General features: G+C 45.2%; 1 protein-coding gene across 2 annotated transcripts in view; it reads right to left on the bottom strand.

Annotated features, from left to right (window-relative positions):
- dock8 (dedicator of cytokinesis 8) overlaps positions 1–21840 on the bottom strand; it is a 100361-nt gene that overhangs the window by 47413 nt on the left and 31108 nt on the right. For both annotated transcript variants that reach the window (XM_046346870.1, XM_046346871.1), the window contains exons 3-9: positions 20480–20655; positions 14241–14312; positions 12752–12860; positions 10571–10783; positions 8774–8859; positions 6315–6381; positions 51–200 (exon numbers count right to left, since the gene is read on the bottom strand). In XM_046346870.1, coding sequence (XP_046202826.1) covers positions 51–200; positions 6315–6381; positions 8774–8859; positions 10571–10783; positions 12752–12860; positions 14241–14312; positions 20480–20655 — 873 coding nt within the window. The remainder of the gene's footprint in view (positions 1–50; positions 201–6314; positions 6382–8773; positions 8860–10570; positions 10784–12751; positions 12861–14240; positions 14313–20479; positions 20656–21840) is intronic.

The following is a 21840-nucleotide window of genomic DNA, read 5'->3' as shown; positions in this document are numbered from 1 at the left end:
ATGAGCAAGTACTGTAGATAGATGCAGGTGGATAAGATGGTGTTTCTTACCTTGATGACCAGGTAGATATCTGGGGAGGGGTATGTGATGGAGAAGATGGCTGCTCGGGAGAGGGTGGAGTGGTCCGTCTGTGGCGTGTGGGGTTTCAGGAACCCTTTAAACTGATCCGAGTTCAGATCACAGTAGAAGTTCTCGGATATCTGAGGAAGTCGAACATAGAAGGTCAACGCTGGAGCTCACCTTAGTGGTGGATGGGACCAACTCGTTGCAAAGCTTTTTGCTACGCTGTGCCGTAATGAATGTGACCCAGTAGAGAAGTTAGTATTGGGACAGGCCCTTTTCCCTCATCCTACATTCCAACTGGTTTCTGTCCGACAGGCTTTTGACCATGTGATCTTTTTTAGAGGTTGGAGAGAGCTGTTGAACCCACTCCCTCACCCAGCTAAGAGCTCTACTATAAATCACCATCCTACTACAGATGCAGTCAAATATATTGGCACCCTTTCAGTTTCAGTTTACAGAACAGAATGTTCTGTTCTTTCTTTTCAAACCCATTTGAATGGCTATTTCTACCCTGTAGGCACCTGGGGCCTTATTTATAAACTGTGCGTGTGTACAAAATATACCCCCCAAACAGTGTGTGGTATACAGCATAAATGTATTTATTTATTTGGACACCAAGTAGTTTTTGCAGAAGCATCGGCTACTCTACCTGGGGTCCACAAAAATACAAAACATGACAAGTAACAAAACACTGCTAGACAAGCACAAGCACACAAACACAACGCTGTACAAACAATACAACTAAAAAATAAATAAATACAATTACTGCAAAAGATTAAAACATTCTGCCAACACAGTAAATAGACCGGTAGCTTATGTAGCATTTTTAACAGTATGGGTAGTATTGCTGCGCAATAGGAGTGCGACATTATAAACCTATTTAATTTCCGAGTTCATGGCAGGACATAGAAACCCAATAATCGATTGAAAAACTAAATATTGAACATTCATAGAAGTGTGGACTGTAGCAGTTAGCCTACTTTAAAATAGTTTCGAACATACAATCCATCTTGCAGAATGCGCGGACATGGCACTTGCTATATAGGCAGCTAAGAGTAACAACGTGAAGGCTACTGTTCCTGCGCGTTCCACACACATCTGCTAATGAGATCATGTTTGAAAAATTCACTTGAAAATATCAAAACATTCTGCCCACACATCTACGGACAATGTGATCAAAATTGCCATTGCTCTTTCTTATAGAGACGGCCATGGCCTAGTTCCAATAACCCCCAAAATACAGGGAGTTATTGTCACCATAAAAAAAGTTTTGTTTTTTTTTTTTTCGAAACTGAGTTTTAATACCCGTTCGCACACGCACGGTTTTACGACAGGTCCAATATTTAACGGGAAACATGCATAGGCCCACATGGAAGTCATGCGCTAGATTTATAAATCTCAATATTTCTGGACAAATTTACACAATATTTTACGCAATGGTTATAAAAGGGCCCTGCAATTTACCACAGGTGAGATCAATTACACAGTATAAGAAAATCATTGCCTCCAACCAAATGAATGTGAATAATTTTGTTCAGGCCATTTACAGTGCATTCGGAAAGTATTCAGACTCCTAGACTATTTCCACATTTTGTCGTGTTACAGCCTTATTCTAAAATGGATTAAATAATTTCCCCCCCTCATCAATCTACACACAATATCCCATAATGACAAAGCAAAAACAGGTTTTTAGAAATATAAGCAAACAAAAGGTCCCGAGCGCTACAGAGCAGGTTTTCATCAAGGAGCTCTCTGTTCTTCGCTCTGTTAATCTTTTCTTCGATCCTGACTAGTCTCCCAGTCCCTGGCACTGAAAAACATTCCCACAGCATGATGCTGTTACCACCATGCTTCACCGTAGGGATGGTGCCAGGTTTCCTCCAGATGTGAGGCTTGGCATTCAGGCCAAAGAGTTCAGCCTTGGTTTCATCAGACCAGAGATTCTTGTTTCTTATGATCGGAGAGTCCTTTAGGTTACTTTTGGCAAACTCTGGAGCACTGTCAGAGTTACCATCGGGTTATGGTCACGTCTCTGACCAAGGCCCTTCTCCCCCGATTGCTCAGTTTGGCCGGGCGGCCAGCTCTATGAAGAGTTTTGGTGGTTCCAAACTTCTTTCATTTAAGAATGCAGGATGTCACTGTGTTCTTGGGGACCTTCAATGCTGCAGACGTTTTTTGCTACCCTTACCCAGATCTGTGCCTCAACACAATCCTGTCTCAGAGCTCTTAGGAGAATTCCTTCGACCTCATGGCTTGGTTTTTGCTCTGACATGCACTGTCAACTGTGGCACCTTTTATAGACAGGTGTGTGCCTTTCCAAATCCTGTCCAATCAATTAAATTTACCACAGGTGGACTCAATCAAGTTGTAGAAACATCTCAAGGATGATCAATGGAAACAGGATCTCATAGCAAAGGGTCTGAATACTTATGTAAATAAGGGGGTCTGAATACATTCCGAATGCACTGTCTGACCATTTATGACTTTAAATCTACATTTGTTTTTATTTAGTTTTTCTTATTTGTCCTGTGCTGCTGTAAATCAAACAAATACACGTGTAATCACACCCCAAAAAGTATTATTACATTTTTATGCAAGAGTGCCAATATTTACTAAACAAAAATATAAATGCAACATGCAACAATTTCAATTATTTTACTGAGTTACAGTTCATGAGGAAAATAGTCATTAGGCCCCAACCAATGGATTTCACTTTTGGTCACCGATACTGTATCTTAAAATTTTTAAAAAATGGGCCTCGGGATCTTGTCACGCTATCTCTGTGCATTCAAATTGCTATTGATAAAATGCAATTGTGTTCGTTGTCCGTAGCTTAATTACACACCCCCTCAAAAGTCGAGACATCTGTGGCATTGTGTTGTGTGACAAAACTCCACATTTTAGAGTGGCCTTTAATTGTCCCCAGCACAAGGTGCACCTGTGTCGAATGATCATGCTGTAATCAGCTTCTTGTTATGCCACACCTGTCAGATGGATGGATAATCTTGGCAAAGGAGAAATGCACACTAACAGGGATGTAAACAAATTTGTGCATTTTTAGAGAAATAAGCTTTTTGGAACATTTCTGGGATCTTTTATTTCAGCTCGTAAAACATGGGACCAAAACTTTACATGTTGCGTTTATATTTTTGTTCTGTGTATTTGACTGAATCTGTATAATAGCACATCAATAGCACACTGGTCCTAGCATAGCTGCGATTCAACCATTGTGCTGGGAGACATACTTTGTCGTGAGAAGATCGGGAAGTGGAGACTGAAAATAACCTTACCCCAATATTGCCCGCTTAACTCCAAAAATGCTAAACCAGCTATATTGGGGGTAGGGCTATTTTCAGTGTCCACTTCCCGATCTTCTCTTAACGAAGTGTCTCCCAGCACTTTTGTCAAAAGACAATTCTTGGTTGAATTGCAGCTAGCCCTAGCAATGACAAAAAAAAACATTTAGAAGAAAGCCAAAATGGCAAAAAGCATCTGTTTCTACGCCTCCTTTTGTGACTGTGTCCTAAGAAAAGGATGACCCTATGGAGACCCTGTACTCTGAGTGTCATGTGAGGTCCATTACAACTTCTCCTCATTCCACATGTCACATTATTAGTCTTCTACAATAGTCTTTAACATTTCATAGCAGGACTGCTACAACAAACTGCCGTCCCTCTCTCTCTGATACTTGGGGTCAACACTTCAAAGTTCATCGTCTCCATAGTGACAGCTATGCAAAGGTTATTAACTTTAAAAAGCCAAGAGTTCCACTGCACGTCACATTAATTTTGATGAGACACAGCGCAGCTGAGGATCCCTGGCAGGGTTCTAAACATTTGGCATAAACCTCCAACCTCATCCCCTGGATGCACCATGCTTGGTATGATAATCCTATTGCAGTCAATACGCACACCGTGGTTGGTCTAATAATCATAACCATTGTCGCTATAATAATCGTTCCTTACTGTGTAATGCAGGGGATTGTCAACTGGTGGCCCGCGGTTAAAATTTGGCCCACGGGGCATTTTATTTGGCACGCAAAAGTTAAATAATCAAATTGTCTTTTTGGAGGGGAGGGGGGCATAAAATACTGTAAAAATCACTAGAACTTGAACTCACAATGATTTCAATTTAGGATATCTTTTCCAAAGTACTTCCACTCATAAATAGAGAGACATACTGTATTTGACCAGGCACCAATGTAATCAAGGTTTTAAATTATTATGTTTTTGTGAAACATACTGTAATATCTGTTTGAGCTTCTTGCAGAGTGCAAATGATTCAGAATTATGTTCCAACCACTGACCATCCACTCAAAACTGTCCTGCGACTGAATCTAGTCGGGGACCCCTGGTGTATTGTAACCCTCTCAGTCAGTCAGGGCAGGACAGGATTAGAGGAACGTTTCAAGGGAATTATATCAACATCTGCTGCATATTTCCCAGATGTGAAACCAAAACAGCATTAAAACACAGCATTTCACTGCATAGAAACAGAAAAGCGATGGAGAACATGAGAAATAAAGAGGGACAGAAACAGAAATACAGTCAGACACAGAGAGACAGAGACACAGAGACACAGAGAGAGAGAGACACAGAGAGAGAGAGACACAGAGAGAGAGAGACACAGAGACACAGAGACACAGAGACACAGAGACACAGAGAGAGAGAGACACAGAGACACAGAGACACAGAGACACAGAGACACAGAGAGAGAGAGACAGACACAGAGAGACACAGAGACACAGAGACACAGAGAGAGAGAGAGAGACAGAGACACAGACACAGAGAGAGAGAGAGACACAGAGAGAGAGAGACAGAGACACGCAGAGAGACAGAGAGAGACAGAGACAGAGAGACAGAGACAGAGAGAGAGAGAGAGACACAGAGACAGAGACACGAGAGAGACACAGAGACAGAGAGAGAGACAGAGACAGAGAGACAGAGAGACAGAGAGACAGAGAGACAGAGAGACAGAGAGAGAGAGAGAGAGAGAGAGAGAGAGAGAGAGAGAGAGAGAGAGAGAGAGAGAGAGAGAGAGAGAGAGAGAGAGAGAGAGAGAGAGACACAGAGACACAGAGAGAGAGAGAGAGAGAGAGAGAGAGAGAGAGAGAGACACAGAGAGAGAGAGAGAGAGAGAGAGAGAGAGAGAGAGAGAGAGAGAGAGAGAGAGAGAGAGACACATAAAGAAAGAGAGACAAACAGACAGACAGATCGACAGAGAGTGTGAGAGACAGCGACAGAAGAGAGAGAACCTCAGTCACCAAACCCCTCTTTTCCAGATTGAGTCATATCAATTGTAATTGGTTAAACAAGCCGGACAGTATGTCATCCTGGTCCGTAACAGAGGGATGGATTCATGGGCCAACAACATGGTGTCTTTGTCAGGTCCATCTGCCCCCTCCTCTAATGAATTCAATAAGGAGGATGTTGTGTTAACCTTCACAATAACACATTGTGCCTGATGAAACTTATGGAGAATAGCAGCATCCAGTCCCTCGCCATGCAGTTGATGTGGTGCATAATAAAGGGAAAGGCAGTACAAAACAAACAGTAATACTTTCACAGACTGCCCAACCAGTAATACTTTCACAGACTGCCCAACCAGGATGCAGTGTGGCCAGATGACCATGAGGTCAGTGGCTCAAATCCTAATGAGGGACATGTGGAGCCCTTGAGGCCTAAAACCCAAAATCCAAATTCCACTCCAAATAAATATCCAGCTGTGTAAGTACATAGCACGCATGCTACTAGCTTTGGCTAACGGTGTTGTGTTTGGATAGGAGAATACAGTGGGAATAGATGGTTCACTCCTATGAACGCGGTCTTCTTGCTCTACTGGTGAGGCCTCTCAGTCCCAGGGCCTCCGGGCTGCGGCTAAAGCCTTGGAAATCACCTCTGATACATCACTTCACTGACCACCAACACAAACCTAACACACTGGACATAACATCACCGAAAGGACGGAATGTACTGTGCTGACGAACAGTGAAAAGCAAGTCCTATTGCCCCTGACCAGGACATTGGCTGTCACTTTCTGTTCATTTCCCCGACAACGCTACATGTTGAATCGACCCAGGTTCGTCGAACCCCGAGAAGGTGATCTACCGCGCGCGGCCCACGTTTTTCTATGGCACGTCTTGTCCTTGGCACGCATTTAACCTCCAACAACATGGGATTCTTCATCACCTCATAAGCAGGACAAAGAATACAGCACTCTGAATTTCTTTTAAAACAGAAGGCCTACTGTACCTTTTTCTTCTCTCTCAGGTCGTACAGAGCCAGGGTGGCAAACAGTGGTTCCACATCAATCTCAAACCTATGGCGGACCGGGGAGAAAGAGTATCAGACTGTCATTTCATAGCAGCAGTGTGTCGACCAGCAAGCAAACATCACCTGTTAAAATCAATCAATCTATTCTATTGTACTACACTCTATTCATCAACTCGGGATAATCAACAGATGCAACAGCGAGACGAAATGTGGACGCATGCGCTTGCATAGCATGGCACTTGCATAGCATGGCACCTGCATAGCATGGCACCTGCATAGCACTAAGCCTATTGAGAGAGCGATGAGTCGAGCTGAAGGTTGGGACAGGCTGCTGCCAAAACGCTGCTTAGAGATGATGCAGAACTTAGCTGAAATCTTTGGCAGTTTAACGGTTTAGGAGAGGCAGAAAGAGAGAAAGGGAGAGAGAAAGAGAGAGAGAAAGAGAGAGAACAAAGAGAGAAAGGGAGAGAGAAAGGGAGAGAGAAAGAGAGAGAACAAAGAGAGAAAGGGAGAGAGAAAGAGAGAGAACAAAGAGAGAAAGGGAGAGAGAAAGGGAGAGAGAAAGAGAGAGAACAAAGAGAGAATGCAGAGAAAGGGAGAGAGAAAGAGAGAGAACAAAGAGAGAATGCAGAGAAAGAGAGAGAGAAAGAGAGAGAACAAAGAGAGAATGCAGAGAAAAAGAGAGAATGCAGAGAAAGGGAGAGAGAAAGAGAGAGAACAAAGAGAGATGCAGAACAAAGAGAGAATGCAGAGAAAGGGAGAGAGAAAGAGAGAGAACAAAGAGAGAATGCAGAGAAAGGGAGAGAGAAAGAGAGAGAACAAAGAGAGAATGCAGAGAAAGGGAGAGAGAAAGAGAGAGAACAAAGAGAGAATGCAGAGAAAAGAGAGAAAGAGAACAAAGAGAGAATGCAGAGAAAGAGAGAGAGAAAGAGAGAGAACAAAGAGAGAATGCAGAGAAAAGGAGAGAGAAAGAAGAGAACAAAGAGAGAATGCAGAGAAAAAGAGAGAATGCAGAGAAAAAGAGAGAATGAGAAAAGAGAGAGAAAGAGAGAGAACAAAGAGAGAATGCAGAGAAAGAGAGAGAGAAAGAGAGAGAACAAAGAGAGAATGCAGAGAAAGGGAGAGAGAAAGAGAGAGAACAAAGAGAGAATGCAGAGAAAGAGAGAGAGAAAGAGAGAGAACAAAGAGAGAATGCAGAGAAAGAGAGAGAGAGAATGCAAGAAAGAGAGAAGAAAAAGAGAGAATGCAGAGAAAAGAGAGAGAAAAGAGAGAACAAAGAGAGAATGCAGAGAAAGAGAGAGAACAAAGAGAGAATGCAGAGAAAGAGAGAGAGAAAGAGAGAGAACAAAGAGAGAATGCAGAGAAAGAGAGAGAGAAAGAGAGAGAACAAAGAGAGAATGCAGAGAAAGGGAGAGAGAAAGAGAGAGAACAAAGAGAGAATGCAGAGAAAGGGAGAGAGAAAGAGAGAGAACAAAGAGAGAATGCAGAGAAAACAAAGAGAGAATGAACAGAGAAAGAGAAAAGAGAGAGAAAGAGAGAGAACAAAGAGAGAATGCAGAGAAAGAGAGAATGCAGAGAAAGGGAGAGAGAAAGAGAGAGAACAAAGAGAGAATGCAGAGAAAGGGAGAGAGAAAGAGAGAGAACAAAGAGAGAATGCAGAGAAAAGAGAGAGAGAAAGAACAAGAGAGAACAAAGAGAGAATGCAGAGAAAGAGAGAGAGAAAGAGAGAGAACAAAGAGAGAATGCAGAGAAAGAGAGAGAGAAAGAGAGAGAACAAAGAGAGAATGCAGAGAAAGAGAGAGAGAAAGAGAGAGAACAAAGAGAGAATGCAGAGAAAGAGAGAGAGAAAGAGAGATCGAGCAAGAAGAGGCGAGCCCACAGAAAGAATGTGGAAGAGAGGGTGAGAAAATGAGTGAGGCAAAGAGAGAGAGAGGGACTGGATTCCACAGAAAGTGATTGTCTAGAGCCCTCGAACTCAACTCTAGACCTCAAAGCCAGTTGGCCTGCATTATTTCATTGTTCCCCTCTAAATAGGGACTGATTTAGACCTGGGACATCAGGTGGATGCAATTAATTATCAGGTAGAACAGAAAACCAGCAGGCTCTGGACCTCGTAGGGTCAGAGTTGAATACCCCTGGTTTAGAGGAAGTGCAACAGCCACTGTACCGCACAGCTACCACACTAACGGCAATGGTTCAGACCAAACGAAATGGTCTGGTTAGACTTCTCCAAGACAAATGATGGTCTGACAGCTGCAGCTGCACACAAATTCATGCTAAAATGTCCTCGCTCAGTGTTCTTTTCACACAAACTTTCTGTGTGCTTCACGTCTCTCTCCGACACCCTGTCAGACACACTCTGTTGATGCTCACATACAGGTAGCTAGTTAGCTAGAAGCATACAATTATTTTCCTTCTGTGATAAGTAATTACTGTACCTGATGGCCTGGCACCGGATGATGATCCTGTCTCCCATGTGCTCTTTGGGACAGTCGGGAATAGGCCGGATCTCCACTGCATCATCCTGGAATACCAGAGGGATGTCATGGATCTAGCCACTCGTATCAATTCAAGCTTCCTCTGAAGCATGCTCTGTATTCATGTATGTGCGTTAGTGATGTGCGGGTCAGCTGTTGGTTCACCCGCACCCGCCGGCACTTGCTAATAACCCACAACCACCCGACTATATGTGATAAAGTTCAAATCTGAGGTTCGCAACCGACCCTAATATAGGGTAACCCGCTGATATAGATTTCTAATATAGAAAATGTGCTGTAGGCTACAGTCAGAGACGATGAAACCATTTTTTTGACAGTGGGAGCAGGTTTATTTTTGCCTGATTTACATATGATTCTTTTTATAATTTATGACATTTTGGGTAGGCTGTTTGTTATTCAACTTGTCTATAATTAGATACATGCAGCTTCTCTTTTGTTATTATATGTTGCCCTAGAAGACTAAATAAACCCTTGCTCACCAGAATGTCATAAATGCTTCACTCTAGTTGACATCTGTAATGTGCTCTGTCATCTAATGCTTCTTTCTCGGAGCAAAGAAGTTTAGGGACCGGGGAGAAAATGCAATGACAAAAAAATGTGTTTACATTCACAAACGGGTTAGATTTTCTGTGCAAAATGTTCAAATGACATCAGTTTGACTAAGGAAATAGAAAGCTAAAAAAATGACCCAACATGTTTCTGATAAGATTTCAGTTTGGCTTGGAGTCATATTTTATGTGGTTGAAATACTAAATCAGCTTCCTGATGCACCTCTACAGACAGTATATACTGTAACTGCGCATTTACATTCTTCTCAAGATGCTGAATGAATTTTGTATTTATTTTTTCACTCCTGTTCCCGAGTCAAAATGTTTCTACATTTGGATTATCATATTACTTCATGAAATGCTTAATTCTGCAAGAGTTAATATGAAGGCCATGTGAGAGGTTATACACCTACAGTCAATGTCCAGATTTCAGTTTCCATTTAACCCATCTAAAAAGTAGGCTACAGTTCCCTTTATGTGCCTTAGGCCTATTTGAAATCCCCCGTCTTGTGACTGTCGAATTTGTATAGAGCCTCTGCTATATTCCTCTTCACTAAATCTTTCCAAAACACTACTTTTCTGGCCCTCCCTTCCATTTTCAACTCTGCATTTCAAAGCTTTTCTCCTATTGAATTAAACTCCGACATTGTCCTTTTTTCCTCAGTGGATTGACGTTAACAAAAGTGTTTGGCGACTGGCGTGGGCTATTTGGCACGTGTCGGCCTACTGTTATGCCATAAAGCTTAGGCTTATGCACGAATGCCAGAAAGCCTAAAATAATGAAAAGAAAAACCTCAATGTAGCACATAGATATCAATTTCACAAGAATGACACATTTATGGACTTTTTATAGTATTGTTTTCTTTTTATTCAATCCACCCGCCCTTTATACACACAATACTTCATGACCCTAAACGCTAAATTCTTATTTACAATTACGGCCTACCCCGGCCAAACCCTAACGTCGCTGGGCCAATTGTGCACCGCCTTATGGGACTCCCAATCCCGGCCGGTTGTGATACAGCCCGGAATCGAACCGGGGTCTGTAGTGACGCCTCTAGCACTGAGATGCAGTGCCTTAGACCGCTGCGCCACTTGGGACTGTAAACGCAGGGATTGCAGGTTATGAGTCACTCCGCGCATCGCTAGTGTTCGTGTGTGTGCGGGCGCGAGCATGTCCCTCTCTCACCTCGTCGGTGGGTGGGTACAAGGCGAACAGGTCTGCGTGGCGGTTCCCCTGCCGGGCTTCCAGGTTGAACCTGTCCAGGTCATCATGGTTACTGAAGCGCAGTAGCCCGTCCACTCTGGGGTCAGGGGTCAGACCAGAGCGGAGGTCAAAGTCAGAGGAGGTCAGGGTCCTGCCGGAGTCATCACTCAGTACCGCCAGGGAGGGGGACTTCACCTGTAATAATAATGACAGGTATTAGAAGAGAGGGAATGGACAGGGAGTGAGGAGGTAGGAAGAGGATGGGAAAAGAGAACATCCAAAATACTCAATTCTCCCAACAAAATCATGTCACTTCTCCCAAACAAAAGTATATTTCACGTAGGCCTGCATTGCAAGTGTTTCCAAATAATTGCATTACTTCAAGAGCTTAGGCCGGTAACTTGCTATGCAAGTGCAGCGGAGAGGTAAGACGTCGTCCATAGATTCCTAACATCAAGAGAATCGAGGCAACCTCATGGAATCCATGACTAATGGGTTCAACTCCAGGGGAGCCCAGCAACTTCGGCGCAAAGGGGTGCGTCCTCCATCACAGAGAGACCCGTGTTAATCAGGGATATTGCAAACATGGAATCACTACCACTGAGCTACATGACAAGACGGCTCTGGATTTTGTCCGGCTACGTCCTACCTCCAACCACGCCATCCCCCCTCCCTCCCTCCTCACAGCACACCCATTCATTCACACCTTCAGCAAATTTGCCTCATTTGGGTCAAAATATTTACTCAAATCTTTCGTCTTCAACAATCCAGGAATTACACCCTTTAAAACGTAAGAGGAAACATCCATCCATCTTCCATCTAACCCCAACCAGGCGTCCCCAATCCGGGTCACAGGGCTCCAGGCAACCCCACAGGATTGCTAATGATCCCCAGTGTGCTGCAGTGTTGGAGCATGGGACCATTAGAGGCGGAGTTACAATAAGCCTGTTCTTCTCCTCTCTCTAGACTGGAGCAGATGGGAAACCCACGGCTGGAACAAAGGGCCTTTGGTTTGGGTGTTTGGGGCTTGGCAATACCTGGGGAATGGGGCTGGGGATGGGGAGAGGAGCTGGGACTGGAGACAACTTGGCTGGTGCTGGGAGCTGACTGAGGATGGCTGGTGCTGGGGGAAGGACTGTTGAATAGAGCTGGGGCTGGCTAAGGCTGGAGACAGAGGTTAGCTGGGGTTGGGACTTGACTGTCTGGAGGTTGGAGCTTTGAGCTTGGGACTAGGGGCTGAGAGAGGTGGAGCATGGGGTTGGCACAGAGAATTGGATGCTGACTGAGGCTGGACGGAAACAGACGAGGACTGCATGAATATTCACACCTCATTGTGTGCAGGGCAGGCTGGGTAAACATGAGGGAGACGGCACCAGAATAGAGGTAATAGGAATGACAAAACACTTCTGTGATCAGTGTTGTGCTCCCCAACCAGTCCTGTCTCTCCCTCCTCTCCGTTCTCTCCCTCCTCTCCGTTCTCTCCCTCCTCTCCGTTCTCTCCCTCCTCTCCGTTCTCTCCCTCCTCTCCGTTCTCTCCCTCCTCTCCGTTCTCTCCCTCCTCTCCGTTCTCTCCCTCACGTTCTTGCTCAGTCTCTCCACTTTCATTCCACACAGATTAGATTGTCCTCACCATTAAATCAGTGTGTGAAGATGAAGAGAGGTGTTATCATAGTTTCTCAGATATCTCTGTTTCCTGTGAGACAGACGAGGACACCTGTGGTGCTGCATCTGACAAGGAAACCACTGCATAGGTTTCTACTGTATAAACCACTGCATAGGTTTCTACTGTATAAACCACTGCATAGGTTTCTACTGTATAAACCACTGCATATAGCTAAAAAAAACAATATATATATATCAATCGATCTGAAGAGTCCGGAGATTGAAACAACTGTAGTATTCGGGTTTCATAATGATCATTTTACCTTTCTCTTATACAGTACCCAGGGTATCATGTTACTCTGTTTATTTCAATCGGTAATGTATCGGAGAGCTGCATGCGGTACTACTGTAAACTCTGGATGTACTTTGGTCTCCTGATGACAATGGGACTGACAGAACTGCTCATTGCGGACCCGAACCCTGATCTATTTTGTTAAAGCCTATTTGGGTCATCTTTGCCGTGGTGTTGTGTACGCATACTTGTGTATATTTTGTGCTTACCCGTGTCTCTTGTTTCTCTGGCTGGAGGTCGGATTCAAAAGTCTGTTTCTGCAGAGTTTTGTGTAGACTTGCCCGCTCGGAATATGCACTCCAACCATCTCCCTGGCACCTGCCCACACACACACGCACACACGCACACACACACACGCACACACGCACACACGCACACACGCACACACAACCCCAGATACGGCATGGTTACTAATACACCTGTGGCATTTTAATCGAAAAACCAAATTACAAACCAGATTACAAACAGAACCGCAGTGTGTGTGTGTGAGATAAAACCAGCAGGCCTTGGCTGTAATCAGTGTGTGAAGATGAAGAGAGGTGTTATCACAGTTTCTCAGACATCTCTCTGTTTCCTGTGAGACAAACGAGGGGCGAGGACACCTGTGGTGCTGCATCTGACAAGGAAACCACTGCATAGGTTTCCACTGTATAAACCACTGCATAGGTTTCCACTGCATAGGTTTCCACTGCATAGGTTTCTACTGTATAAACCACTGCATAGGTTTCACTGTATAAACCACTGCATATGTTTCCACTGTATAAACCACTGCATAGGTTTCCACTGTATAAACCACTGCATAGGTTTCCACTGTATAAACCACTACATAGGTTTCCACTGTATAAACCACTGCATAGGTTTCCACTGTATAAACCACTGCATAGGTTTCCACTGTATAAACCACTGCATAGGTTTCCACTGTATAAACCACTGCATAGGTTTCCACTGTATAAACCACTGCATAGGTTTCCACTGTATAAACCACTGCATAGGTTTCCACTGTATAAACCACTGCATAGGTTTCCACTGTATAAACCACTGCATAGGTTTCCACTGTATAAACCACTGCATAGTTTTTTACTGTATAAATTACTGCATAGGTTTCCACACTGCATAGTTTCCCACTGTATAAACCACTGCATATGTTTCCACTGTATAAATCACTGCATAGTTTTCTACTGTATAAATCACTGCCTAGGTTTCGGCCGTCTAGGTTTACACTGTATAAACCACTGCATTCTGTAGGTTCCCAATGTAAAAACCACTGCATAGGTTTCCACTGTGTCGTCTGCACCAGTGGTCACCAACCCTGGTCCTGGAGACCGAGCAACCTGGCCTGTAGGCTTGAGTTGGTGTTCCACAGCCTTTAGTTATATTGTCCCAACGCCCGCACACCAAGTAGCGCTCCAGGGTTAATGACCAGTAGCGGACACACATCAAGGGTTAATGACCAGTAGCGGACACACATCAAGGGTTAATGACCAGTAGCGGACACACATCAAGGGTTAATGACCAGTAGCGGACACACATCAAGGGTTAATGACCAGTAGCGGACACACATCAAGGGTTAATGACCAGTAGCGGACACACATCAAGTGTTAATGACCAGTAGCGGACACACATCAAGGGTTAATGACCAGTAGCGGACACACATCAAGGGTTATGTGCCATCATTATGTGCCATCATAAGAAGCTTACCTCCTGCTGACCATCAGCCAGGGCTGGGTGTAACTCTGAACACAGTCCCTCACATGGAAATCCAACTCCACCCTATAGAGACACAGGAGGACAGCGAGGGAATGAGGAAGATGGAACGCACACACATACGGCAGCACACACACACGTATGCACTCATTCACTTGTGCGGGCACGCACACACATGCGGAAATACCCTCGACAGACAGCCTGCATATGACCTGTTCCGCTCCTTCTGCATTCCTATCTTATCAGCATTACCTGTGCGGTCATGTTCAAGGTGAGTGACAATCCAAAGACGCTAAGATACCACTGGCACAGTACTTTCTGGTTTGTGTAAGAGCCTTCTGAGGTATGATAAGCCATTGTAGTGGGAGTTAGTAAACTAGTGAGTGGGGCCCTTGAAACAGATAAAGGTTCGTAGCAGAGAAAGTTACCGGGACTATAGCCTGGCTTAAATCAATGCCGACCCCAGAACTGTAGACCTAGTAGGCATAAGCAATACACAGTGTCAAGAAAAGGTATGTGAACCCTTTGGAAGTGCCTGGATTTTTGCATAAATTGGTCATAAAATGTGATCTGATTTTCATCTAGGTCACAACAATAGACAAACACGGTCTGCTTAACCTAATTACATTTACATTACATTTAAGTCATTTAGCAGACGCTCTTATCCAGAGCGACTTACAAATTGGTGCATTCACCTTATGACATCCAGTGGAACAGCCACTTTACAATAGTGCATCTAAATATTTTAAGGGGGGGTGAGAAGGATTACTTTATCCTATCCTAGGTATTCCTTAAAGAGGTGGGGTTTCAGGTGTCTCCGGAAAGTGGTGATTGACTCCGCTGTCCTGGCGTCGTGAGGGAGTATGTTCCACCATTGGGGAGCCAGAGCAGCGAACAGTTTTGACTGGGCTGAGCGGGAACTGTACTTCCTCAGTGGTAGGGAGGCGAGCAGGCCAGAGGTGGATGAACGCAGTGCCCTTATTTGGGTGTAGGGCCTGATCAGAGCCTGGAGGTACTGAGGTGCCGTTCCCCTCACAGCTCCGTAGGCAAGCACCATGGTCTTGTAGCGGATGCGAGCTTCAACTGGAAGCCAGTGGAGAGAACGGAGGAGCGGGTTGACGTGAGAGAACTTGGGAAGGTTGAACACCAGACGGGCTGCGGCGTTCTGGATGAGTTGTAGGGGTTTAATGGCACAGGCAGGGAGCCCAGCCAACAGCGAGTTGCAGTAATCCAGACGGGAGATGACAAGTGCCTGGATTAGGACCTGCGCCGCTTCCTGTGTGAGGCAGGGTCGTACTCTGCGGATGTTGTAGAGCATGAACCTACAGGAACGGGCCACCGCCTTGATGTTAGTTGAGAACGACAGGGTGTTGTCCAGGATCACGCCAAGGTTCTTAGCGCTCTGGGAGGAGGACACAATGGAGTTGTCAACCGTGATGGCGAGATCATGGAACGGGCAGTCCTTCCCCGGGAGGAAGAGCAGCTCCGTCTTGCCGAAGTTCAGCTTGAGGTGGTGATCCGTCATCCACACTGATATGTCTGCCAGACATGCAGAGATGCGATTCGCCACCTGGTCATCAGAAGGGGGAAAGGAGAAGATTAATTGTGTGTCGTCTGCATAGCAATGATAGGAGAGACCATGTGAGGTTATGACAGAGCCAAGTGACTTGGTGTATAGCGAGAATAGGAGAAGGCCTAGAACAGAGCCCTGGGGGACACCAGTGGTGAGAGCGCATGGTGAGGAGACAGATTCTCGCCACGCCACCTGGTAGGAGCGACCTGTCAGGTAGGACGCAATCAAGCGTGGGCCGCGCCGGAGATGCCCAACTCGGAGAGGGTGGAGAGGAGGATCTGATGGTTCACAGTATCGAAGGCAGCCGATAGGTCTAGAAGGATGAGAGCAGAGGAGAGAGAGTTAGCTTTAGCGGTGCGGAGCGCCTCCGTGATACAGAGAAGAGCAGTCTCAGTTGAATGACTAGTCTTGAAACCTGACTGATTTGGATCAAGAAGGTCATTCTGAGAGAGATAGCGGGAGAGCTGACCAAGGACGGCACGTTCAAGAGTTTTGGAGAGAAAAGAAAGAAGGGATACTGGTCTGTAGTTGTTGACATCGGAGGGATCGAGTGTAGGTTTTTTCAGAAGGGGTGCAACTCTCGCTCTCTTGAAGACGGAAGGGACGTAGCCAGCGGTCAGGGATAAGTTGATGAGCGAGGTGAGGTAAGGGAGAAGGTCTCAGGAAATGGTCTGGAGAAGAGAGGAGGGGATAGGGTCGAGCGGGCAGGTTGTTGGGCGGCCGGCCGTCACAAGACGCGAGATTTCATCTGGAGAGAGAGGGGAGAAAGAGGTCAGAGCACAGGGTAGGGCAGTGTGAGCAGAACCAGCGGTGTCGTTTGACTTAGCAAACGAGGATCGGATGTCGTCGACCTTCTTTTCAAAATGGTTGACGAAGTCATCTGCAGAGAGGGAGGAGGGGGAGGGGGAGGAGGATTCAGGAGGGAGGAGAAGGTGGCAAAGAGCTTCCTAGGGTTAGAGGCAGATGCTTGGAATTTAGAGTGGTAGAAAGTGGCTTTAGCAGCAGAGACAGAGGAGGAAAATGTAGAGAGGAGGGAGTGAAAGGATGCCAGGTCCGCAGGGAGGCGAGTTTTCCTCCATTTCCGCTCGGCTGCCCGGAGCCCTGTTCTGTGAGCTCGCAATGAGTCGTCAAGCCACGGAGCGGGAGGGGAGGACCGAGCCGGCCTGGAAGATAGGGGACATAGAGAGTCAAAGGATGCAGAAAGGGAGGAGAGGAGGGTTGAGGAGGCAGAATCAGGAGATAGGTTGGAGAAGGTTTGAGCAGAGGGAAGAGATGATAGGATGGAAGAGGAGAGAGTAGCGGGGGAGAGAGAGCGAAGGTTGGGACGGCACGATACCATCCGAGTAGGGGCAGTGTGGGAAGTGTTGGATGAGAGCGAGAGGGAAAAGGATACAAGGTAGTGGTCGGAGACTTGGAGGGGAGTTGCAATGAGGTTAGTGGAAAAACAGCATCTAGTAAAGATGAGGTCGAGCGTATTGCCTGCCTTGTGAGTAGGGGGGGAAGGTGAGAGGGTGAGGTCAAAAGAGGAGAGGAGTGGAAAGAAGGAGGCAGAGAGGAATGAGTCAAAGGTAGACGTGGGGAGGTTAAAGTCGCCCAGAACTGTGAGAGGTGAGCCGTCCTCAGGAAAGGAGCTTATCAAGGCATCAAGCTCATTGATGAACTCTCCGAGGGGACCTGGAGGGCGATAAATGATAAGGATGTTAAGCTTGAAAGGGCTGGTAACTGTGACAGCATGAAATTCAAAGGAGGCGATAGACAGATGGGTAAGGGGAGAAAGAGAGAATGACCACTTGGGAGAGATAAGGATCCCGATGCCACCACCCCGCTGACCAGAAGCTCTCGGGGTGTGCGAGAACACGTGGGCGGACGAAGAGAGAGCAGTAGGAGTAGCAGTGTTATCTGTGGTGATCCATGTTTCTGTCAGTGCCAAGAAGTCGAGGGACTGGAGGGAGGCATAGGCTGAGATGAACTCTGCCTTGTTGGCTGCAGATCGGCAGTTCCAGAGGCTACCGGAGACCTGGAACTCCACGTGGGTCGTGCGCGCTGGGACCACCAGATTAGGGTGGCAGCGGCCACGCGGTGTGGAGCGTTTGTATGGTCTGTGCAGAGGAGAGAACAGGGATAGACAGACACATAGTTGACAGGCTACAGAAGAGGCTACGCTAATGCAAGGAGATTGGAATGACAAGTGGACTACACGTCTCGAATGTTCAGAAAGTTAAGCTTACGTAGCAAGAATCTTATTGACTAAAATGATTAAAATGATACAGTACTGCTGAAGTAGGCTAGCTGGCAGTGGCTGCGTTGTTGACTTTGTAGGCTAGCTGGCAGTGGCTGCGTTGTTGACACTACACTAATCAAGTCGTTCCGTTGAGTGTAATAGTTTCTACAGTGCTGCTATTTGGGGGCTAGCTGGCTAGCTAGCAGTGTTGATTACGTTACGTTGCGTTAAAAGAACGACAATAGCTGGCTAGCTAACCTAGAAAATCGCTCTAGACTACACAATTATCTTTGATACACAGACGGCTATGTAGCTAGCTATGTCAAAATCAAACCGTTGTGCTGTAATGAAATGAAATGAAAAATGTGATACTACCTGTGGAGCGAAGCGGAATGCGACCGGGTTGTTGAGTGCGGAAGTTCAATTCAGTAGACATTGGCTAGCTGTTGGCTAGCTAGCAGTGTCTCCTACGTTAAGGACGACAAATAGCTGGCTAGCTAACCTCGGTAAATTAAGATAATCACTCTAAGACGACACGCTCTAAACTACACAATTATCTTGGATACGAAGACAGCAAAGACAACTATGTAGCTAGCTAACACTACACTAATCAAGTCGTTCAGTTGAGTGTAATAGTTTCTACAGTGCTGCTATTCGGTAGACGGTGGACGTATGCTAGCTGGCTAGCTGCTGGGCAGATAGCAGTGTAGACTACATTAGGACGACGAAATACGAAGTTGCAATAGAAGTGCTGACTGTTTCACTTTGTTGTCCTCTTTCTTTTCCTTTTTCTTCTGTCCTTCTTTTGTCCTTATTTTGTCTTCCTTTCTTCTGTTAACTAGATATTTTTTGTTGTTATTCTTTGTAAGCTAGCTAGCTTCTTCCAGGAGAGTCCCTAGCAACTGCTTAGCAACAAGTAAACAATTCTGCTAGCAATTCAGCTAGCTAAGATAACTGTACAATTTTATGAAAAATAGTTAATTTTTCAAAAGCCTGTCTTTTTGGTTTGTTCCTTGTTTTGTCTTCTATTGAGTCTTGCAGTTTTCTCTTGATTTTTTCGATGTACTTCACTCTAAAAAAAACATTTAAATCTCAATATATACAGGAGCTCATTTTTCAGCAGCTGCTCAATTTAGAACTCCGGAACACACAAACAATTATACGTTTGTTTGTATGTCTTTATTGAACACACCGTGTAAACATTCACAGTGCAGGGTGGGAAAAGTATGTGAACACTTGGATTTAATAACTGGTTGACCCTCCTTTGGCAGCAATAACCTCAACCACGTTTTCTGTATTTGTGGATCAGACCTGCACAACGGTCAGGAGGAATTTTGGACCATTCCTCTTTACAAAACTGTTTCAGTTCAGCAATATTCTGGGATGTCTGATGTGAACCACTCTCTTGAGGTCATGCCACAGCATCTCAAATCAGGTTGAGGTCAGGACTCTGACTGGGCCACTCCAGAAGGCGTATTTTCTTCTGTTGAAGCCATTCTGTTGTTGATTTACTTCTGTGTTTTGGGTCGTTGCCCTGTTGCATCACCCAACTTCTGTTGAGCTTCAAATTGGCGGGCAGATAAAGACATTTTGCAGGAGAATGTTAGGAATTCATTTTTCCATCGATGATAGCAAGCTGTACAGGCCCTGAGGCAGCACCAAACCATGATGCTCCCTCCACTATACTTTACAGTTGGGATGAGGGAATTAATGTTGGTGTGCTGTGCTGTGCCTTTCTGTCTCCACACATAGAGTTGTGTGTTTCTTTCATGAAACTAAACTGTAGTTTCATCTGTCCACAGAACATTTTGCCAGTAGCGCTGTGGAACATCCAGGTGCACTTTTGCAAACTTCAGACGTGCAGCAATATTTGCAGTGCTGAACTTTCTCCATTTGTCTTACTGTGGACTGATGAACATCAAGGCTTTTACAGATACTTTTGTAACCCTTTCCAGCTTTATGCAAGTCAACAATTCTTAATCTTAGGTCTTCTGAGATCTCTTTTGTTCAAGGCATGGTTTACAGCAGGAAATGCTTCTTATGAATAGCAAACTCACATTTTGTGAGTGTTTTTTATAGGGTAGGGCAGCTCTAACCAACATCTCCAATCTCGTCTCATTGATTGGACTCCAGCTTTTGGAGAAGTCATAAGCCTAGGGGTTCACATACTTTTTACAACCTACACTGTGAATGATTAAATGATGTATTCAATATATTCAATATTGTGTATTCATATTATGTATTCAATATATATGTGTGTTATTAGTTTAAGCACACTATGCATGTCTATTGTTGTGACTTCGATGAAAATCCAATCAAATTTGATGACCAATTTATGCAGAATTCCAGGTAATTCCAAACAGTTCACCTTTTCTTGCCACTGTAGTAACAGGTATGGTTGACTTTATTCTATATTGAACATGTGACCATGCAACCCACCCCTCATCGGGTACAGAGTGGCGTACGGTCCGACACTCCTTCTCCACATGTTCTACTTCCAGGTCGTCGTCAGGGAAATCTCCGAGCTCCCGCATGAGGGCGGTGTCTCCACCCTGCAGCTGTGACATCAGAAACTCCTCCAAGTCCAAGGGCTCCACCGCGTCATACGACTGGGGCTGGAGAAGAGAGAGAGAGAGAGAAAGGGAACCGTTAAATAGAGGAACAGACAAGTATTACATAGACAACACAGACAAACTAGAGTGGAGAGATATACAGTATGTTTTCTATACTGTACTATATTGTGTACAGTATAGCGAAAGGGGGAGAAGGAGACAGAGAGATGGATGGAGAGATGGATTGAGAGAGCGGTAGAGGGGGAAGAGAGAGAGAAATAGCTGAGGGGCAAGAGAGAGAACCTTTTTTTTTGTTTCATGCCGAGGGCACAGGCAGGAAATGGTTAAGACACAAAGCAACTACATGATGACATTCTTAAGGTTATGAATACAGTCACTGTAGTGCATCTAAATGTGAAACTGATAGAGGTTAGAGCCAGATATGTATTCATTGGCGTCAATGAAATGATTGCCTGGACTTGAAGCATCCCAAGAACTTAACACATTTTTTAAGGGGAGAGATGCAAAACGAAGTGTGAGTGTGTGTGAGAGAGAGTGAGAGTGTGAGAGTGTGTGAGAGAGTGTGTGTGAGAGAGTGAGAGTGTGTGAGAGTGTGTGAGAGAGTGAGTGTGTGAGAGAGTGACAGAGAGAGAAATAAATGAAAAACAGAAAGATGAATCATCCTTGAAGGCTTTGGGGGCCTGGGTACAGCACAGGGAGTTTCTTATAGCCCTCGGTCATAATCCAAATATTAAAGAGCTGGGAGGAGGACAGGTTGGATCACTACTCTGCACTCAACAACCTCAGATCTGTCGGGAATGATAGGACCGAGCTCATATCGAGGGAAAGGGAACTTAGAGGATCTTGGCATAACCTTACATGGAAACTTCAGATAGACCATTATCCATTCCTATCATATTAGTCCATTCATCCTCCTCCTAAGTGTCTAACCCTCTGCAACCATACTACAACCCCTGGGGAACTATACCCCTATAACTCCCTATCCCAATGGGTGACTGACCTTTGGATGACAGCTCATTGGGTCATGTATGGAACATCACTACAGACAAAAACAGACAACGGTTTTGTTAAGTTGTTGTTATGCTGTGTCGGTACTTTAACTACTGTGGTCTTTAAATTAAATGACTCTTCGTGTGGAAGCTGTAAGACACGCACATAAAACAAGACCTGATTGGTTATAAATTGGTACCTGCCAAATTCTCGTCTAATTACGTCGCTGGAGCAGTA

This window comes from Oncorhynchus gorbuscha, linkage group LG04 (assembly GCF_021184085.1).
Source record: "Oncorhynchus gorbuscha isolate QuinsamMale2020 ecotype Even-year linkage group LG04, OgorEven_v1.0, whole genome shotgun sequence".
Lineage (NCBI taxonomy): Eukaryota > Metazoa > Chordata > Actinopteri > Salmoniformes > Salmonidae > Oncorhynchus > Oncorhynchus gorbuscha.
The sequence above is the reverse complement of the archived record's forward strand: the minus strand, read 5'-3'. Positions and strand labels throughout refer to the sequence as shown.